The sequence below is a fragment of the Lissotriton helveticus genome, chromosome 4_1, assembly GCF_964261635.1.
Source record: "Lissotriton helveticus chromosome 4_1, aLisHel1.1, whole genome shotgun sequence".
NCBI lineage: Eukaryota > Metazoa > Chordata > Amphibia > Caudata > Salamandridae > Lissotriton > Lissotriton helveticus.
In genome coordinates, this window is record NC_136063.1 from 66,178,283 (window position 1) to 66,199,831 (window position 21,549).

The 21,549-nt window shown below is 47.2% G+C and overlaps 1 protein-coding gene across 4 annotated transcripts in view; it reads right to left on the minus strand.

Moving 5' to 3' along the window:
• SLC33A2 (solute carrier family 33 member 2) overlaps nt 1–21,549 on the minus strand; it is a 109,662-nt gene that overhangs the window by 2,269 nt on the left and 85,844 nt on the right. For all 4 annotated transcript variants that reach the window (XM_078686438.1, XM_078686439.1, XM_078686436.1 and 1 more), the window contains exon 5: nt 21,215–21,324. In XM_078686438.1, coding sequence (XP_078542564.1) covers nt 21,215–21,324 — 110 coding nt within the window. The remainder of the gene's footprint in view (nt 1–21,214; nt 21,325–21,549) is intronic.

Consider the following 21,549-nt stretch of genomic DNA (forward strand, 5'->3'; position numbering starts at 1 on the left):
GGTGACAGGTTAAGGTAACCAAACTCTAAGACTTCAGGAGCCAGATCGCCAGATCCAGTTGACTTGGATCTGGATGCCTGATGTCTCCATGGTTCTGCGTTAGCATGGATGGTGTCAGAGACAGTTTTTGGTGTGGAACCAGAGAGAGTTCCAGTAGTGTGGTGAACCACGGTTGGCGCGCCCATGTGGGAGCTACCAGGATCAGTTTGAGAGACCGTTGTCTGAGCTTTTGTACCACTAGTGGTATTAGTGGGGTTGGCGGAAAAGCGTACGCAAATCTGCCTGACCAGTTCATCCATATCGCATTGCCCTTGGACAACGGGTGTGGAAACCTGGCGGCGAAGGTTGGGCATTTTGCGTTTTCGTGTGTGGCAAACAGGTCTATGTCTGGATGACCCCACTTGTGAAAGAATGGTTGAAGAACTTGCAGATGTAGTTCCCATTTCTGAATCTGTTGTGTCTGTCGACTTAACAGATCGGCTATCTGATTGTGAACTCCTGGAAGGTGTTCTGCAAGCAGATATATGTTTTGTGGAATGGCCCATCTCCAAATACTTTGTGCGAGCTGGGACAGTTGCAGGGAATGTGTGCCTCCTTGTTTCTGTACGTAGTACATGGCTGTCATGTTGTCCGTCCGGATTAAGACAGCCTTGCTTTGTATGTGTACTTGGAAGGACTTTAGTGCCTGGAAAATTGCTAGCAACTCTAGGTGGTTGACGTGAAGCACATTTTGTTGAGTGGTACATCTTCCCTGAGTTGTGTGGTGGAGCAGATGTGCTCTGCATTCTGTCAGAGATGCGTCTGTCGTCATTACTATTTGTGGAACAGGCTCGAGGAACGGCTGCCCTCTGGACAAGTTTTTGGTGTTCCACCACTGCAGAGAGCGATGTGTGCAGCTGTCCACCAACACTAGGTCCGTTAGTTGTCCTTGTGCCTGATTCCACTGATGTGCTAGACATTCCTGCAATGGGCGCATTTGCAGTCTTGCATATGTTACAATAAAAATGCAAGATGCCATCATGACTATTAGTTGCATGAACACTCTGGCTGGGAGAGAGTGTTGGTTTTGAAACCTTGTACCTAAGGCTTGAATGCTTTGTATCCTGGCTGGACTGGGATAAGCTAGAGCTGTATTGGTGTTTATGGTAGCCCCTAGGTATTGAAGTACATGAGAGGGCTGTAGGTGTGACTTAGTGTAGTTGATTGTAAACCCCAAGTCGTGCAGTGTTTGAATTGTTTGAGATGTGTGTTGGACACACTGATTGAATAACTTGGCTTTTATCAGCCAATCGTCTAAGTATGGGAAGACGTGGATATGTTGTCTTCTGAGATGCGCTGCTACTACTGCTACGTGAAAGGAAATTGGGTAACCCAGTAAACCCTTGTAGGCTTGGGCAATATATAGTATCAATAGAGAATTGTCTACAAGGGATTTGTTTAGAAAAATGGTAAAGAGCAATTTAAAAGCATTAGTCAAGCAGGTTAGTTGTAAAACAATCTAACTCTATTGTATCCACAGGATAACAATGATTGTATCTCAAGTAGGTCAAAATAGGAGAAAGCACAAGGGAAACCTATTTGTTAGAAACTGAATTTTATCAGATTTGATCAGAATATTGGGATACATACAGAGAAGTATCTCACAATATACAGTTATGAACAGATAAAACAAATAAATGGCGCATCAGTTCATAATCTAAACATCAACTCCTACAAATCAGCCAAGAGTAACTCAAGTCAAACATGAACCAAGGAGACTCTTTGGATCAATAAATTATTATTGGAGATGATGTGTTGGTCGATGTTTCGGTCTTGGTTGCAGACGTCAAAAGACCATCTTCAGGACAATTATAATAGTATGAGGAAAGCCCCTTAAAAAGATGATGATATGATGAGTAATAGGCAACTCGCTAGCACGAGATAAGCAACCCGCAGTATTCTATCTGCGTTCCAAGGATGCATGAAGCTATCCCGGTATGTTAATTCGTCGTCGATTTCAAATGGTACTCCAAAATATAATAAACTGGAGCAGACAATTCAACTTCTTTTAAAGCAAATACACAAGCATCCTCCAATAAGGGATACTTTAGAGGGGGCTACAGAGGTAATAACAATAAGGGAAGAGGTTGAGGTAACAACAACAATCGATCCTCTTCCTCTACTAAACAGTGACTTCCTTCAGCTCCCTCGACAGCATACCACTCCTGTAGGGGGGAGATTAACACAGTTCCTAACTGTCTGGAATTCCATCACAACAGACAAGTGGGTAAGACAGATTATCCAATAGGGTTACTGCCTAGAGCTTACAGCTACCCCTCCAAATATACCGCCCAGACAGCGTCCAATGTCCACAGAACATCTAACACTGCTCCAACAAGAGGTTCTCTCATTGCTACAAAAAGATGCAATAGAGCTAGTTCCATTGCAACATCAAGGAACAGGGGTTTACTCACTCTACTTCCTAATGGTATGTTAATTCGTCGCCGATTTCAAATGGTACTCAAAACATAGTTTGTCGACGTCTAGAACGATGGTGGTTCACGAGAGGAGACACACACCGCATGCACTTCCAACGGCAACATCCTTGTGCTCTTGCCGTTGGAAGTGCGTGCGGTGTGTGTCTCCATCGTTCTAGACGTCGACAAAATATATTTTGGAGTACCATTTGAAATCGACGACGAATTAACATACCGGGATAGCTTCATGCATCCTTGGAACGCAGATAGAATGCTGCGGGTTGCTTGTCTAGTGCTAGCGAGTTGCCTATTACTCATCACATCATCATCTTTTTAAGGGGCTTTCCTCATACTATTATAATTGTCCTGAAGATGGTCTTTTGACGTCTGCAACCAAGACCGAAACATCGACCAACACATCATCTCCAATAATAATTTATTGATCCAAAGAGTCTCCTTGGTTCATGTTTGACTTGAGTTACTCTTGGCTGATTTGTAGGAGTTGATGTTTAGATTATGAACTGATGTGCAATTTATTTGTTTTATCTGTTCATAACTGTATATTGTGAGATAATTCTCTGTATGTATCCCCATATTCTGATCAAATCTGATAAAATTCAGTTTCTAACAAATAGGTTTCCCTTGTGCTTTCTCCTATTTTGACCTACTTGAGATACAATCATTGTTATCCTGTGGATACAATAGAGTTAGATTGTTTTACAACTAACCTGCTTGACTAATGCTTTTAAATTGCTCTTTACCATTTTTCTAAACAAATCCCTTGTAGACAATTCTCTATTGATCCTACTACTGCTAGGCACTTCGTGAACACTCTTGGTGCAGTTGTGACCCCGAATGGAAGGACTTTGAATTGATAATGTCGTCCTTGTAGCACAAACCTGAGATACTTCCTGTGAGAAGGATGAATGGGAATGTGAAAGTAGGCGTCTTTGAGGTATAATGTAGGGAGGAAGTCGCCTTGTTGCAATAATGGGAGCACTTGTAGTAAAGTGACCATGTGAAAATGATCTGAGTCTATACAGATTGAGAGGCCTTAAATCTAGAATTGGCCTTAGTGTCCCATCCTTTTTGGGCATTAGGAAGTAGAGTGAGTAAACCCCTGTTCCTTGATGTTGCAATGGAACTAGCTCTATTGCATCTTTTTGTAGCAATGAGAGAACCTCTTGTTGGAGCAGTGTTAGATGTTCTGTGGACATTGGACGCTGTCTGGGCGGTATATTTGGAGGGGTAGCTGTAAGCTCTAGGCAGTAACCCTATTGGATAATCTGTCTCACCCACTTGTCTGTTGTGATGGAATTCCAGACAGTTAGGAACTGTGTTAATCTCCCCCCTACAGGAGTGGTATGCTGTCGAGGGAGCTGAAGGAAGTCACTGTTTAGTAGAGGAAGAGGATCGATTGTTGTTGTTACCTCGACCTCTTCCCTTATTGTTATTACCTCTGTAGCCCCCTCTAAAGTATCCCTTATTGGAGGATGCTTGTGTATTTGCTTTAAAAGAAGTTGAATTGTCTGCTCCAGTTTGTTTGGAGCCTCCTCTGTAGAAGGAGCGACGAAAGGAGCCTCTTGCTTGGGTGGACTGCAGAGCTCCCATAGACTTGGCTGTGTCAGTGTCTTTTTTCATTTTTTCAAGAGCTGTGTCTACTTCTGGACCAAACAACTGGTGTTGGTTGAATGGTTGATTTAAGATAGTAGTCTGTACCTCTTGCTTAAATCCTGAAATGCGTAGCCACATGTGGCGTCTAAGAAGGACACTGGTGTTTATTGCCCTGGATGAAGAGTCTGCTACATCTAGTGCGCATTTAATGGAGGCGTTAGATATAAGCTTACCCTTCTGTATGAGGTATTCTGCTTGTGTTTTATATTGATCAGGTAGATGTTGTAATAGCTTCTCTAGCTGATTATAGTGAGCCCGATCATATCTTGCAAGGAGGGCCTGTGTGTTAGCAATGCGCCATGCATTACTAGCTTGGGCAGCTATTCTTCTCCCTGAAGCATCTATGATTTTGGATTCCTTATCAGGAGGTGGTGCTTCTCCTGATGTTTGTGAATTTGGTCTTTTCCTAGCGTTTGAAAATACTAGGTTGTCTAAGGGTAGCTGTCCCTTAATGTAAGCAGGATCCCCAGGAGCTGCTCTGTACTTTTTTTCTATCCTTGGGTTTATGATTCTAGCCCGTACAGGATCTTTAAACACTTCTGGGGCATGTTTAATAACTCCTTTAATCATTGGCAGTATTTGCACAGTTTTTTGGGAATGTTCAAAAGTGTCTAGTAAAAAATCCTCTTCTGCCTCTTCTGAATGCATGGTAACATTGTGATAGATGGCAGCCTTATTAATCAAGTGTCCAAACCCAATATTGTCTTCTGGAGGAGAAGGTTTAGATGGGTATATATGTGGATCAGGAATATCTGGTATATCCTGTGGGTTTGGATACTCCCAGTCTGGTGAACCTGTTGGCTAGGGAAAAGAGTCATCTGGGTCTTTTCCTCCCCCATGTTATACTGATCATCATCAGTATCCTGAGGAGGTGTATGTTGTGGAGAATGAAGAGGAGGATTTTGAGGTGAAATGTTTAAAGGGACAGCAGGAGAGGGAGATACAGGAGAATAAGGGTGCATAGGAGATGTGGCAGAGTCCTTCTTCTTGACAGGCACTGGAGGTGTAGGTGCTGTATCTGACTTTCTCTCCCTGTGTGGTGTGGTGAAAACATGTCCTGTTTCTGGGTCTATATATATATATATATATATATCCTTTTTTGGAAAGAATCAGGTCTAAAAAGGTCTTCTTCTTCAGAAATTGCTTTCGGCGCCGATTTTTTCGGTTCCGGGCCTGGTTTCTGCTTGTCTTTAGCCTTAGGAGTTGTTATATAGTCCTTTGGCGTAGTTTTCAGCACCGAAGGTATCGTTTTCGGTGTGGAGGCCTGGTTCGAGGGCTTGGAGGCATTGATAGCAGGCTCTGTAGGTTTGGCACCGAAGATTTTGGACTGGAAGCTGTTTTGGTCGGCTTGGAAACATCGGAAACAGGCATCATTGGTTTCGGTGCCATAGTGTCTTTAGGAGTCGACAGTTTCTGGGTCTTTTTCGGAACTGGGACTTCTTCGGTTTCGGTGCCGAGGGAGATGGCTGTATCGGCACGTGCAGTTTGCTTGGTATGGAACTACCGGAAGGCTTTAATATTTTCTTCGGAGCCGGGCTCGATGGCGGGAATTTTGAAGCAATGTCTCGGTCTCGACTGGGCCCCGAAGGCGGAGTTTTGTCCTTAGCCTTTGGTTTAGGTGTTGGGGCTGGGGTAGGGGCAGTCATACTTACGCGTTGACCTGATGGTATGGAGTCGTCTGCGTCAGATACGATCTGGAGATCATCTGAATCTTCCTCGGGGACACATGGACCTTCGTCGAAAATATCCACCGGTTCCAGAGCTAATCTCTGCATGTCGCGTCGACAGGCCCTCCGATCTCGAATGGTCTTCTTGGATCGAAAGGATGCGCAAGCTGTGCAACTCGACTTGTCGTGTTTCAGTGATAAACACAGGTTGCACACCTCGTGAAGGTCGCTGTGTGGAAATTTTGCTCCACACTCGGGGCATCTTTTGAATGGTGTCCTTTCCATGAGGTGTAGGCCTCAAAACGTGGGTAGGCCCGATAGCCCGCGTCGACGACCGGAATCGAAGTGATGACGTCGAGTCAATGTATATTGAAGTTAAAGTTTGCTTTTAGAAAGTTTTGCGCGTCAAAGTCTTTGAAAAGTAGATTTTCAAACCGGAGCGGAAAAGTTGCATCCGAACCCAGTGGCGGAAAAAAACAATCTAAGGATGGAGCCGATGCCCATGCACACTATCGTCCAAGGGAGGAGTCACCTATCTCGTGACTACAAAGACTTCTTCCAAGACGACAACAACATGCAATCATGCAAGCCCAACACCAGGTGGCGATCTAATGCTAAGTGTACAATCTGCAGCTCATATGCCTGGAACAAGTATTTACCTGGAACAACGATTCCACGTCAGGACTGGAGGCACAGATTATGCTTTCTTCCTTCACTTTAATATACACTATTTCAAAACGTAAGCAATTTTAAACATCTCTGAACTACTACTAATTTTCCCATGAACATCGGGTAAAACAAACAGTTCAAAAGTCCTTCTTTAATGTCTGTAGCGTGGTCCCAACATAGTCCTCTGTTGCTGCTTGTACTCTCCCTTTCTTAGCTGCTCAGCAAACAGTTGAGTTCTCTGCTTTGTTTCTCTGGTTTCTCAGGCAGTTGGACAAGTTACTTACCTTTGGTAAAGCCTTGTTGGGTAGAGCCACAGTTTCCTTACCTCTTATTTTCCAGGCATCAGACTGTTTCGGAAGATTTTTCTTTGAGCAATAACCCGCGAGCAAGTAGGTGGTGTCGGTCTGCTCCGCGTGACGTCGTCGCCTGCACTGGAAGTGACTTCTGCGTCACCTATTTAGGCTCCACCTAGGCACGCTGACGTCAGTTAATTTTTCCCAACTTTCCACACCAGAAGCGCGGAGCCATGAAGTGCACTTACTTTGGTGTGTTTGTGAACAACTAGGGCCCTGAAAGCGGTCAGCCCTGACCATGGAAAACTGTCTGCAGTTTTGGGGGGGGAAGGGTGAGTAGGTAAGGAATCTGTGGCTAGATCATGTCTCTAACAGATAAGGCTTTACCGAAGGTAAGTAACTTGTCCATCTGATAGAGACATCTAGCCACAGAATCTCTATAGATACCCAAGCAATACCATTCCCAGAGGAGGGACTGTGGACAAGTTTAGACCTGGAAGTCCATCAGGTCAGAGCGGCCAAAAATGACGTTCCTGGGGACTATATTAAGGACTGGTACTCCATGTTGCATCGCACTGGTTGCAGCCTTTGCGCTGGTGGAATAAGCCCGTGAGCCTTCAGGGGGCTGCTTTTTGGCCAGAGCGCAGCAAACATTGATGCAGAGGACGACCAGTCACAAGATAGTCAACTTCTGCACTGCACAATGTTTCTTTGTTCCAGCGTACGCCATGAACAGTTGGTCGATGTAGGAGGCTGGCTTAGTATATTGTGCACACTCATTTAAGTGATGCACCCTGCACTAATCCAGGCAACCCTTATAGTAATTTATGGGTGTTTGATAGCCACAGAAAGCTCTCAAAGTGATAGACGTGGAAAGAAGCCTTCAGGCTTATCTTTAAGGAGTGTGCAGCAGTTTGTTTTACCAGTTTAATCATGCAGTGTAGGTTAAACGAAAAAGAACCACACAATGTTTATATAAATATACTTCTATTTATTACACTACACTTACTAACACATTGGTATATCTCCTACCCGGAGATATCAACATAATTTACAACAATACTTCAATTGCAGTAAGGTTAGTAGAACAAAATGCAGTGATCTCCAGGGGGAGACCAAACCACATACTAAAAGAGGGGAATGCAAACTGTAGGAGAAGATGGGACTTGCACCAGAAGACACAGAGTAGCCGGGTACACAAGGAACCACCCATGGTAAGTTCCCAGGAACCCCAACTAGGCTGTGTGCAGAGTGGGAACACAACCGCGTGCCCAATTGAAGTCAAAACAGAAGTCGCAGCTGCAGTTTTGGAGAAGACGGACCCTTCGCAGAGGACCACGGAGAATTCCCTTGGAGGATGGTAGGTTGAAGAGACACCCTACCAGAGTATGGTCCAGAGACCAGGTTACCTACATCAGGAAAGCCAGGTGCATAGGGGTGAAGAGACGTCGGAAACCTCCGTAGACGACAATGCAAGACTTATAGAAAAATGGCTCTAGAGAAGAAGGTGAAGTAGTCCGGTGGAACCGACGGGCAGATTCTGGAAGTGAAGAACCTGCAAGCAAAGGAGACAGAGTCTATGTCACTCAGGAGTGACCAAAAGGCATAGAAGAGCAATGGCCACCGATGTCAGGCAGTTCAGACAAGTTAACGGTGACCTTGTCGTTGCAGCTGTGAGGAACAGGCAACTCTGAGGAAGACCAGGAGCCATGCAAGAGCTGTCCAATGTCGGGTGTCGGTGACCAGGAGGTTGGTGTCTGGCGGGAGCACCAACAAGCCTGGGAAGCCACAACTGGCATGGAGAACAAAGAGGGAGCAACATGAGTGGTGTGGCTCACTGGTTAGAGGCGACAGACCCGGGAGCAGAAGTCGGCCCGGGACCAGGGTTCAATTCCCGATGCGGCAGGGTCGTGGACTTGGGTCAGCGGACTCGATAATTCTCGCTTCGGTGCTTACTCTAATCAGGGGTTCCACTCGGCAACTCTGGGCATTAGCTTGCCTAATCTCCACAACGGCCCCATCAATTCCGGGGATGCCTGGCTCCACCTTGGGGACTCCCAGCAGGGACCATCCCACAGGGAAAGCCAGGACGGGTTCCCCAGAGTTATACAGCGCCAGGAAACCCCTGACGGGTAGCAGTGCGCTTTACAAGCTCAAATACATTTACATTTACATTTACAACGATGGGACCAACAAGGTCCAACGGACTCACCACAAGCAAGAGAGCAGGCCCCGGGCAAGCAGGGGAGCCCACTGAAGCAGGAGAAGACCCTCAGGAGTAAAACCATAATGAGGGCAAGGAAAAGGGCAAGGAACAATCACAGGGATGCCCTTTTAGAGACTCATGAAAAGAACGAGACAGAAAAAGAAAAAAGACCAATATGCATAACGACATTCAGCAAAGCATCAGACAAAGTTGCCAAACATTGGCAAATGGTTAATAGTGGCAATTTGAATATATCCACACCAATGTTTTCTCATATGCGGGCAAAGAACCTAAGGGACATATTAGTACACACCCGCCCTAAGCCACAGAACAGAAATAACCAGCAGGTTATCAGTACGTTACCCATAGGTCACCATCCCTGTGGCAACTGTAGTGTGTGCCACCTTACAAGCACCACAAAAAAAGTTGTTTTCAACACAGGACACACATGCGAAAATTTACAAATTGTAATACAGTGGGAGTTGTGTACCTAATTACATGTATTTGTGACTTACACTATGTGGGCATGACCACGACAAAAATAAGCACAAGAATTTGCGAACATCGCACCAGGACGTCAGCCCATTTCAATGAGAAACAACACACCCCAAACGATTTAAAATGGGTAGTCCTTGAACACATGAAACAATGTGACAATTTGGAACAAGCACTGCTAGAAAAAGAACAGAGATGGGTTTTCAAACTCCGCACAGATATGGTTGGGCTCAACGAAAATATACCCTGGGCAGTTCATGAAATAAATGCCTACAATATAAACAGACCAGTTTCTCCTGAATAGCCTGTTTAAAAAAACGACCAACATTTGTAATTGTTGTTATGTTTTTAGAAAATGGGTGCTTACTGTGGACACAATAGTAGCCTAAAATAAAAGTGCACAACTTGTTACACACTATAAAGGCCAATCAATATTTCCCAACTCAAAATGGCCGCCAGTGTTTGGAAACAGTAACCGGGTTTGCGGCCCATCCACAGCAAAACATCCTGCTCTCCAAAATCAGCCTTGGTGCAATTTCCAGCATTTGGTAAATAACGATAAATAACAGGCACAAAATTAGCCCATCAAATTCCCCCACAGATACAAATATGGAAAATGATGGCCGCCGCATTGTGCCATCTTTTTTGTACTATAGTCGCGCACTAGTTCCTTGTGCAAAACGCGGAGGAAAATACCAACACTTAAAATGGCCCCCAGGCTCTACCGCGCTAAGATGCAATCGAGCCAGGGACTAAGCAGGTTGAATCGCCGGAGGGCTGCTGAGACAAGTAAGAGTTCGCTATCTTCGCTATATTTGACAGCATTGTGCCCTCCCTATCGAGTCCGTTAACTTTAACTATTACGTATGCGGGGCCAACTTTAATTCGAAATCAGGCACAGGTCTGAGACATGCTATAACGCGGTCAAAAGCCGGATATTGACATGTAATAATAATGGTGTTTGGCCAAGACTAACATTAGCTTTTCGGCACTCTAGTAACACTTACTATTTTCTCTGAGCAGGTACCTCGATTGAAACTTGACAATACTGCTATAATCTACTCTAATTCTGACATGCTTCTCTAAACCACACGCTTTTTCATTTGAAAAGACGGCGATTGACATTTTGTGCCCATTTCTCCATTTGCACCAACAGAGTCTACAGGCCCCTCCACTCTGGTGGACCAAGGGGCATAACATTGCTAACTAAAAAGTACGTTTTCTTCCCCTGAAAACCAGGAATTCATGTTATATGTGGCATGTTGTGTTAGTCAGTTTAAATGTCCAGTCAAAACGAGTGTATGTAAGATTTTTTAACTGAATCCCTTAAACAGGAACACCAGGAACAGACACAGATGGAATGTAACCCACTGTTTGTGACTATATGTTTGTTTATGTTCATTTTCAGGAGCACCAGAACACGCACCATTGTTTTATATAATACAGGCACTATCCACTATTTATCTACCATTGCATAACACGTGGCCTGCCCAAAAGGGCAGGCAATATGTATTAACCTACAATCTACTGTTTTCTCCCAATCACAGATACTGCGGGTACAGCGTTACCGTATGTATAATTGAGAGACACACACATTAGTTGTGTTCTATACTTATCCTACCTTAATTTTGGTTTATTCACAGGAGTGGCATACATGGGGCTGGCCCTCATGTTGTCCTGAAGAAGAGGTGTAGGGGACACCTTGAAACATGTCGACAGGATATTAGGGACTATGACCACATAACAGTTAGATTTCCTTTATCTACCCCTTTTTACTATACCAACTAGGAGCAGGAATAAAAAATGTAGCCCACTAGCTAGGTATTTTTAATTTAGCACCAATCACCACTCCACCATACACTGCACCACACATAGTTTCACAAAATCAGTGCTCCTACGTATACTTCGCAAGTCGCAGCACGCCCCAAGCAGTAGATGCTTGAGATGGCCCCAATGATGTAGCATGTCACCTAGGGACAACCCTGGGTGAGTGGGGGGACTCAAGAAAATAAATTGTCTTTTCTGGTAAGGAAAACCCAATATTTGGGGATAACCTTACATTTTCTCACTGGCTAGGTTCCCACGATCCATGATATATGGATTTTTGTTCTATACTTTAATATTTAGGAGGTTGAACCTAGCTGTACCCTCCTTCTCCCTCCTCTTTGATAAAAGTCCCTCAGGAGTACACACAAGCCAAAGGCACAGGAGCCGCGAGAGGACCTCAAGCAGCTCACCAAGAAGGAAGGCCCACGGTGCAGCAGATGCGGTGTGGAAGCTGTACTTGGCTGGAGCTTCTAGTAGCACAAAGGTCTCTGGAGTGCAGAGCCAACAAGCCTTGGTAACTGCAAGCCAAGGCGGTGCACAGGGGTTCAGGCGTAGCGGTTCTGATGAGGGATACTGGCCTCAAACTTGCAGAGAGGTCAGGTCAGGCCTCGAGGGAGTTGCAGAACCACCACCTATGTTGCGGAGCCTTTCAAAGTCAATGGCATGTCAGGAGTAGCGGACCGGTCAGCTTTGCTGCGGTGCCTGCAGATGCAGGGAAGTGACTCCTTCACTTCAAGGGAGATTACTTTGGGTGTCCTTGATGCCCACAGGTCTTTTGAAGATCCTGGAAGAAGCATAGACACAGATGACGAAGAAGACTGGCAGAACAGGGAGACCAGGAGCAGCAGGAGTCTTCCTTGGTGCAGACTCAGTTCCAGATAAAGCCCAGCAAAGTGCAAATGTGCAGACGGTCGAAGAGTGACGTGGATTCAGGCTGGAGTCTTGTCCCATGACGAATCTGAAGTGCCACCCACAGGTAAGCCCTTAGTACCCCAGGGAAAAGGGTTGGAACACCTCAGGGGTCCCTGCGAGATGAGGGGCTGGACAGAGGAGAGGATACTCAGTCCTTTTTCCAGTTTTACGCCACAGCGGGAGCCAAGAGCACCTTGAGCTGTCTCAAACTGGAGTATGCAAGGAGGGCACCAAATGTGCCCTTCAAAAGCAGTCTGATGACCCTGGCAAGCAACCCCACCCCAGCTCAATACATTAAGTTTGTATCTTGGAGGATGCCTCCAGTCGTGGTCGAGGGGACCCTTCAGGTTGAGGCTGCAGGCGTCGGCTTGAGGGAGCTCAGGGATCACCAGATCCCAGGTCAGGATCGCTGAGGAGACCTCCTTGGGGTGTTGGGCCACTTGAACCTGGGGCATGGGTGTCGGATGGAGAGTGGTGAAGAATCGCGGAGTCACCAGAATCCGGTTTCTGGAAGTGAGTCTTTGTTTGAGCAAATCCGGTCTGTAGGAAGGTCGCAGGGCAGGTCCTACGGCTCAAGGGGTGGGTTGCTGGCTGCTGGACTCGCTGAGGTTCTTGCTGTAGATGTCACAGGCTGATACTGCTGGTGCCAAGGCAGTTCGTGTTCTCTTCTCCTTCCTGGGTCAGCATGGCTTTTCGTCCTTCTTCCTCAAATTTCAGGAGACAAGGTTCAGGGTCGCCCCTAAATATTAAATCTAGGGACCTTAAAGGAGTGTGCAGGTGGGGACCAATGGGTCCCTACCTTGCGGTGGATACACCCATACTATGCCACCCTCCAGTGGGAAGGGGGTATGGGACCCTTCCTAACTGGCTTAGTCCCCTCCTCATCAGGGACTGCGAAGTGTGCTTCACCTCGCCTTCCCCACCCGAAGGGTGGGGTTGTCAAAGGTGGACACAACTCTCTTCCTAGCTTGGATTTCGTGCTGATTCTCCTGCCCAACACGGGGGGCAGAACCGGTGTGTGCCAGCTGCTGGAGGCAGCAAAAGGCAGGGACAGCTTCCAAAGGCGGCAGGCCTTTGAAGCTTCCCCTTTCATGGACTAAGACCAACCCTGGGGAGGACGCATGACACCTCTGCCCCGGGTGGGCTTTGTTTTTGGACCAAGAGAGCGGAGGCTCTCTACCCAGAGGTCCAGAAACAACTCTGGTGGTGACAAATGGCGAACAGTTTTAATAAGAACCACGCCAGGCTGGTCGATTTTCAGGGGGCATCTTGAAGATGCCCTTTGAGTGCATTTTACAATAAATCCCACACTGGCATCAGTTTAATGTGCTGAGATGTTTACTACTAAACTTCCCAGTTTTTAGTAAAGTCAATTTTGGAGCTGTGGATTTCGTAATGACCAACTCCCAGACCATATACTGTGTATGGCTTTACTACACTTACAATGTCTAAGAATGGACTTAACAATTACAACAAAGGAAATGAGAGACCAAGAGTGCATAAAGACTGGAGAAGGAAGCCCATGAATCCAAGTCCTAATATTGTAGTGGGAAATGAAATAGGGCTAATAATGGGTCAGGGAAGCATAGCCATAAAACACATTTGCCGGCCACAACTAAAGGAACTCATGGGGGAGTATAATTAATTAGCGATATCATGTGTTAAGTTCACCTACATGGGATGTTAACATTCAACCCATGTATGTTTTGAAAGGTTGAAAGGCGGAAGATCCAATTCTGTTCCCTTCTGAAGAGGGCGCTTTGGTCAGTTCAGGAAGTGATTTAATAATTGTCCAGCGTAAAGAGTGTCTAAGATTAACAAAGTGGCCACTCATCTTAGTGCTGCTTCTCTGTCATCTCACAGTACATCGGTGTTTTGTGATGCAGGTTTTGACTGGGTGTGTTGTTATCCCTATATATCGTTTCTCGCAGGGACATGTCACTGTGTAGGTGCAGTTCTTTGTATTGCAATTTGTGTGGGACTGTTGTCTCCATATGAAGGTTCTTGAGAATAGAATTTCCTTGGTGGAAGGGGTAAGATTGCATATGGCACATGAACCACATGGGAAATCGCCTTTCACAGGAGGCAAAGACCACAGAGTGCTCTGGTTATTTGCAGCGACTCTCTGTCCAGTGAAAAAAAAAGTGTATGGTTCATTGTAGAAGAGAGTTTGGCTCTCATTAACCCTGTAGGCAGATTTGTGTAAATCATACAAAATCTACAGTAAGTACTACTGGCGGGGAAGGGCACCGAATGGGAAAGAAAAACTTTCTTTTACCCCTTTTAGAAAATCCATGATGATGGGAATTCTGGAAACAGGGTTTTGAAGGACGTTTTCTGTAGGCAATAAAAGATACTAGGTGAACCTTTCTAGAAGAGAATTGCACGCCAGATTGAACCAAATGGAGTAAGTATGGGAGAATGACATTTTCCTGGCAAGGTGTAGGGTCCACGTTCTTAGATGAACATCAGATGCAAAATCTCTTCCAATTGCGACACCTGTGGAAGGCCACTTAGCCTCTTTAAGAATGCCCATGCAGACTTGCGACTTCGTTAGCAGGTCTGGTCAGCATGGTAGTTTGAGATGTGGACAGACTGGAGAAGGAAGCCCATGAACCACCACTGAGGTGGCCACTCCTGAGGTATGAGGATAATCTTGATTCTTCATTGGGACAATGCGTGGAAGTCTGTCAGGATCAGGAAAAGCAAAAAGAAATCTCCTTGAGGTTGGAAGTACCTCAAGGAGAAGCTTCTGTATTTTCTGTTGTCCGTTGTGAGAAGTTGGCCTGATGTATGATGTCTCCAATTCTGGGGGCACCTTGTATCAGTCCAAACAATCCCTTATGGTGGTGGTTGTAAGTCAACCTTGTAGACAAGCTATCCTAATGGTAGCATGGACTAAGCAGTCTTTAGGCTAAACTCAAGATGGCATGTGAAGCCAGCTGTTTTACCATATGCAATCCTGTAATATCAAGTGAAAGGACACCACACAAGTTATATATTATAAAAATATATGTATTTATTACTAGAATAACCCTCTGTACTCTTTATGAGTGCAGAGGCACAAGCGTTTAAACAAAAGCAGTTAAACATACACAAGTTGCACAATTTTGGATAAGCCCGGTGGCCACTCTAACCATATACTAAAATAGTGCTATAAGTACCACCTCTCGAACAATGGTAGGGCCTTGTGAATCGCTGGGACTACTCGGGACTAACAGTGATGAAGTCGGGAGAGGCCCGCGGGACTCGGGTGCAGCGCTAAAAGCACACGCATGCACTAATGCAAAGTCAATGTTGCGTAAAAGTTAGAAAGTTACTGTTTTGGAAGTCTTCCGACTGGAATAGAATTACCCCACTTTAAACTATGACACTAGAGGTGTAAACCACTACAGGAGCACCGGTGTTTGAGCGTTACCTCACCCACAGGAAGCGGGTGCATAGGTGCCAAAGTGTGTCGGGTTTCGTTATGGAGATCTATGGAGCCTGGAGATGAAGATGCTGCAGGCGGCCAGGAGAGAAGAGTCCGGTTGGATCCAAGGGTGGATTGAAGATGTAGAGTACCTAAAAGCAGAGGGGACAGAGTCTGGGTCACTAGCCAGTGACCAGGATGGAACCAGGAAGGAACCAGGCAATGTCGGGCGCAATCAGGTGGTGGTGGAGAAGCTTGTCTCTGCTGCCACGTGGACTCTGGGGCATCGAGGGCGTCCAGGAGTGGATCACGAGCTGTCCCACGAAGGCTCTCGCTGTCGGCGGTGTCGGCTTCCGGATCGGAGTCAACAGGCCTTGGCAAATGCAACCCACGCAGGATTTGAAGATCGCTTCTTACTCGGACCAGCAAGGTCAGATAGATTGCTCCTTTTCAAGGGAGCGAGGGCCAGTCTGGAGCAACCAGACTAGCAGAGTAAATTCAAGGATTCGTCCGTATTGGGGCCACTAGCCAACAGGCAAGTGACCGGACTAACGCGTCGAGCAGAAAAATGCAAAAGGGCCCCACGCAGCACTCGGTGAGTGTGGAGGGGAGATCTTCGGTGCAAAAGCTGCTCGGGGCTGGGGCTTCTCAAACCCCAATGCACAGCTTCGAGGGAGCCTCGGGAGCTGCACGGTCAGCACTTCGTAGTTTTTCCAAGATGGCCGACTCCACGCTTCACGTTGCCTCCACGGGTCTCGGATTCGCTGGGACTGTGGATCGGGCTGTTAGAAGTCAGGGAAGCTGGGTCTCGTCGATCTCTGTCGCTCGAGTTCCGGCGAGAACTGCAACAAAGCAAACCGTTGGGCGCTGGATGGTGACTGTTTGCACAGGGTGTTCACTCCTTGACCACAAGGGAGATTCTTCAGTCTTCCACGTCGAGTGGGATGTCGAAGGGTCCAGAGTTCTGTATCAAAGTTGCAGTCAGGATAATCTGATGTGCACTGGCACAGCTCCTACCTTTATTCCAAATTAAGGGGCTGGATTACCTGCTAGGTCCCTCCTATGGGTGGGACCCAGGAAGGGGGTGGTTACACCCCTTTCCCTTTGTCCAGTTTCGCGCCAGAGCTGGTGCTGGAGTGCCCCAGAACCAGTTTGACTGGATTTTGCATGAGACACCTTGTGTGCCCCAGGCAGTGTCTAGTTTCTTTCAACCCTCCCTGCTCCAATCACTATCTCCTGTCTGGGGTGGTGTAGCACCTCCCTGTGACAGGAAACTCTTTGTCCAAGCCTCCCCTGCCAGGTTTCGGTCAGCAGCAGGAGGCCAGACTTGTGTCAGGGCAGCAGCATCCATTTTGTGATGCTGAGGCTCTGGTTAGATTTAACCGCGTTTAAGTAAAGTAACATGTCTCCTCCCTCTAGAAGGGTGGAATGCAAGCCCCGTCGCCAGAACTGGCGAGGGGGTAGTATTCCAAAGTGTTTGACACCTTACACGACATGTTTTGATAAAGCCAAACCAAAGTTAGCAATAACTGCGAGGATTATAATGCACTTAAGAGTATATGGTATGGCAATATCCTGGAACAGCTATAAGAAAATGGTTCCGAAAGCTGCAGACAGGCTCAGCTCATGCCAGAGCACCATCTCACATAAAACCAAGCACTCTGCCTCCAGGATTGTTAAGGCCTGCCATAGGAGTGACTTATAGGTATATATGTGTCCAGATATAGGTTTAGATATAGGTATACTATATCTAAGCAAGGGGTGATTACACGACCTTGCCCCAGCTGAGTGATCAGCCAGTTGTGTCAGTTTGGATGGCCAGCCAGGGGTGGCAAAAGCTATGCTGCAGCCCCTGGTAGGCCTTGGATGCACCTATGCCCTGGGTACCTATAATACACTGTACAGGGGCTCATAAGGTGACCCAATCCAATTAGTTATGCACCTAGGGTACATGGAGTCCATTTTAAAGAGAGAGCAGATAGCCTGGGACCCTGATTAGCAGTATCCCAGGCCAACTAAGTCGAAAACCAGCTAAACACAAGGCAAAAAATCTGGGGTAACCATAGTCAGGTATCCACCTTATAAGCCCCCCCTCCCCCCCAAACGAAAGGAGATAAGGCTATCCATGACCAGGTAAGCCTATATTGCCCAAGTGGCCATATAAGGAAGTACCTGCACTAGCATGGTTACCCCCTGTCTCATGGTCCACTAAGCAATCCCTCACCCTAGGGGTATCAGAGGGTCTCCAACATAGGGAATCACTACCTGTGGTGTGTTTTGGCAAAGTAAAAGGCTGGTGGTGAGATGGAGTACTGAAGTGAGGCTCCACTAATGTAGGGCTCAGCTTCCTCCAATCATCTTATACCATGTGTGCCTTTCTTTCCTTGACTGAGTTGCACTGTGCTCTCAGGGTCAACCTCTGGCTGCCTACAGCTGGAGGCTGGGTCCCTTTGGTTGGCTTACTGGAGGGACAGGTCAGGTTTGGGGCCTTGGGGTCCCAGGTTTGGCTGTGCCCAACAGTGCCCATCTGGGGGAGGTCTCTATCTAGTTGTAAGGGGGATCCCTCAGGTATTTTTTAAAGTTTTCACCTTGCTAGGGCTGCTAGCTTTGGTGCCCCTAATCTGCTGATGGGGGTGTTTTATTGGACAGGGGGCCCTTTGGGGCTCACTGACCTCCTTGACCTCTGCAGCCCTGGGCTGACTAAGGCAGGGTAGAGAGGGGCAGGTTACCTGCTCCAGACTGGGTCAGTCAGTCAGTCAGTCAGAGCATTTATATAGCGCACTACTCACCCGGTGGGTCTCAAGGCGCTGGTGGAGGGGGGGTCCGCTACTGCTCGAACAGCCAGGTCTTGGGCTGCTTCCTGAAGGCAAGGTGGTCCTTGGTCAGACGGAGGTGGGTCGGGAGGGAGTTCCAAGTCTTGGCGGCCAGGTAGGAGAAGGACCTTCCTCCTGTGGTGGCTCTTCGGATGCGGGGGACGGCGTCGAGGGCGTGGCCGGTCGATCGAAGTTGGTGTGTGGGAGCGTAGAATTTGAGGCGGCTGTTGAGGTATCCTGGGCCTTGGTTGTGTAGGGCTTTGTGTGCGTGGGTGAGGAGACGGAAGGTGATTCTCTTGTTGACCGGGAGCCAGTGCAGATCTCTCAGGTGTCCGGAGATGTGGCTGCGACGGGGGATGTCCAGGATGAGTCGTGCTGAGGTGTTCTGAATCCGCTGGAGTCTCTTCTGGAGTTTGGCGGTGGTTACGGCGTAGAGGGAGTTGCCGTAGTCCAGACGGCTGGTGACGAGGGCCTGGGTGACCGTCTTCCTGGTCTCGGTGGGGATCCACCGGAAGATCTTACGTAGCATGCGCAGGATGTTGAAGCACGACGAGGAGACGGCGTTGACTTGTCTGGTCATGGAGAGGGAGGAGTCCAGGATGAAGCCCAGGTTGCGCGCGTGGTCTGTTGGTTTGGGTGCGCTGCCCAGGGCGGGGGGCCACCAGGAGTCGTCCCAGGCAGAGGGTGAAGATCCCAGGATGAGGACTTCCGTCTTGTCCGAGTTCAGTTTCAGGCGGCTGTTCATCATCCACTTGGCTACGTCTGTCATCCCTTCGTGTAGGTTGGCTCTGGCGGTGGCGGGGTCGTTGGTGAGGGTCCCACCTTGGATGGGTCCACGGACATCAGGGGCTCTGCCAGGCTAGGCCTGACTACCTCTGGGGCAGTTTCTTCACAAGGGGTAAGATCAGTTCCGTGAGGAGGCTGATCCTTTCCTAAAGTCTGGTGGGAGGGAGATTTCTCATCCTCCTCAATGCTCTCTGTTTGTGTGGAGTGATCCATAGTTTCAGGCTTCACAACACATGAATCTGTTTGAGTTTGGGCTGTGGCCATCACAGCCCCACCAACCTTTTCAGGAAGGGACTCATCACAGCCCTGCTAACTTGTTCAGGGAAGGAATCTGTTTTAGATGCGGCTGATTCTAGCACAGCCCTACCAACCTTTTCAGGAAGGACATCTTGGATTGGAGCTGTGGTCATCACAGCCCCACTAACCTTTCAATGGAGATTTACCATTTTAGAATGGGTTTCTTGTTCCACCTCAGCCCAGGCTGAGATTTCTAAATCATTCCCAAGTAGACAATCTACAGGCAAGTTTGTTGACACTGCCACTCTCTTTGGGCCAGTGACACCTCCCCAGCTGAGATTTACTACTGCCATGGGATGATTTTTCTGCACTCCATCAATATTAGTCACCTGATATGTGGCACCAGGTAAAAGTTGCCTTGAGGAGACTAGATTCTCAGTCACCATAGTGATACTAGCCCCTGTGTCTCTATAGGCCTCAACTTTTTGACCATTGATGAGGGGCTCCTGTCTGTACTTGCTCAAAGTGTTTGGGCAATCAGTGAAGTTGGCAAACCCCATGCCATTTTCACAGACAAGAGTAGCTGTAGTTGGGGACCTGGTTAGGCCAGAGTCCACATGAGTTCCAAAAGTAAACCCAGCCAAATTCTTGGGGGTGCTCCCACCACCTGGGGGATTACTACTAATAGTAACAGGGGGTGTTGGAGCTTTACTTGGAGGTATATTTTCTTTGTTGCTATTCTTTGGACAACAGCTATCTGTTTTCCAGTGGCCAGTCTGTTTACAGGCAAGGCAATAAGGTTTCTTTGGGATAGAGGAGGTTTTTGGGCTGAATGCCTCAGTTTGGACCTTCCACATCCTTTAGAAGTAAATGGTAGAGCCCTGGTGGAGGACTGACCCTCTCCTCGCTCTTCAAAGGTAAATGGCAGAGCCCTGGTAGAGGACTGACCCTCTCCTCGCTCTGAAGTCCTACCTTCAGACGATATTCTTTTCTTCAAAGTATGCTAGAAATGTCCTGCATGCTGAAAATCTTCTGAGAGATGCTCCCCTAGGCAGGTCATTTGGACAAATAAAAAAGGGCCTTTTATTTGACAAGAAAAGCAGAGCTCAGTGCTCCAGGATCCTGTCAGAAGCAGCCGGAAAAAAGAACTGAAGCAACTACCATCTACTGACCATGATGGGATACTGGTGGTCTCTGGGTTCTTAAAGGCGCAGTTTCTTTTTTAGCCAGATAATGACAGCTTTTGAGGCTACTCTGTCCTGCTCTCCTTCATTCCTATCATAAAAAAGGGTTTGTGAGGGGGGTGTATGCTACTTGCAAATCATCTCATATTGTCCTTATTTACTTTATTTTGGCCCTTTTTTGTCTTCATGATGAAGAATGTGGCCATCGTAGCCTTGGTATATAGGCTGAATAATCTGTCTCTTTCTTAAGTGTCTTTGCAGGCCTTCTTCAAGAACGCAAAAGTCTACACTTAAGACGATATATTGAAGTGATCCAGGGTCCCCGCACGTCGGCGGTACTATTCAGTGCTTATGACTATAAATGGAAATCCCTATGAGAGAACTCATGTATCCCGTCCTCCGGTGTAAGTATGCCATGGCCCACAAACTCGATCACATTTACCCAATGCTCTGGTTTTAAGGTTAGCCATACCTGTCCACTCTTGCTCGCTCACCTGTACACTCTTGCTCGGGGGTAGGCGAGCCACACCAGCACTCTCACTGGATCACATACATTCAAACATCTGGTACAGGACAGACATACCTGGATACTCTCTGGCGCCCTCTGTGTGCACTGCATCATAATGCTGAAAGTGAAAGTAGTGATCATCCCGGCCAGAAAGTGCTGAATGATGATGCTGAAGATTGCAGCCACTGTCGCACACACAAAGAAAGAAAAACAAAATGTTACCTCTCAGTGGCTCTTTACCTAACTTTCAATAGGAACTAGATAAAAAACTGGGAATGGGAAGAGAGAGAGCTAGAGAGAGACAGATGGATAGGGTGGAGGTCAACACACTTCACCAGATGGAAATGAGAAGTCAGAAGTACAGGAGAAGAGACAGCAGAGAGGAGACACTCAAAGCAGAACATACTCAA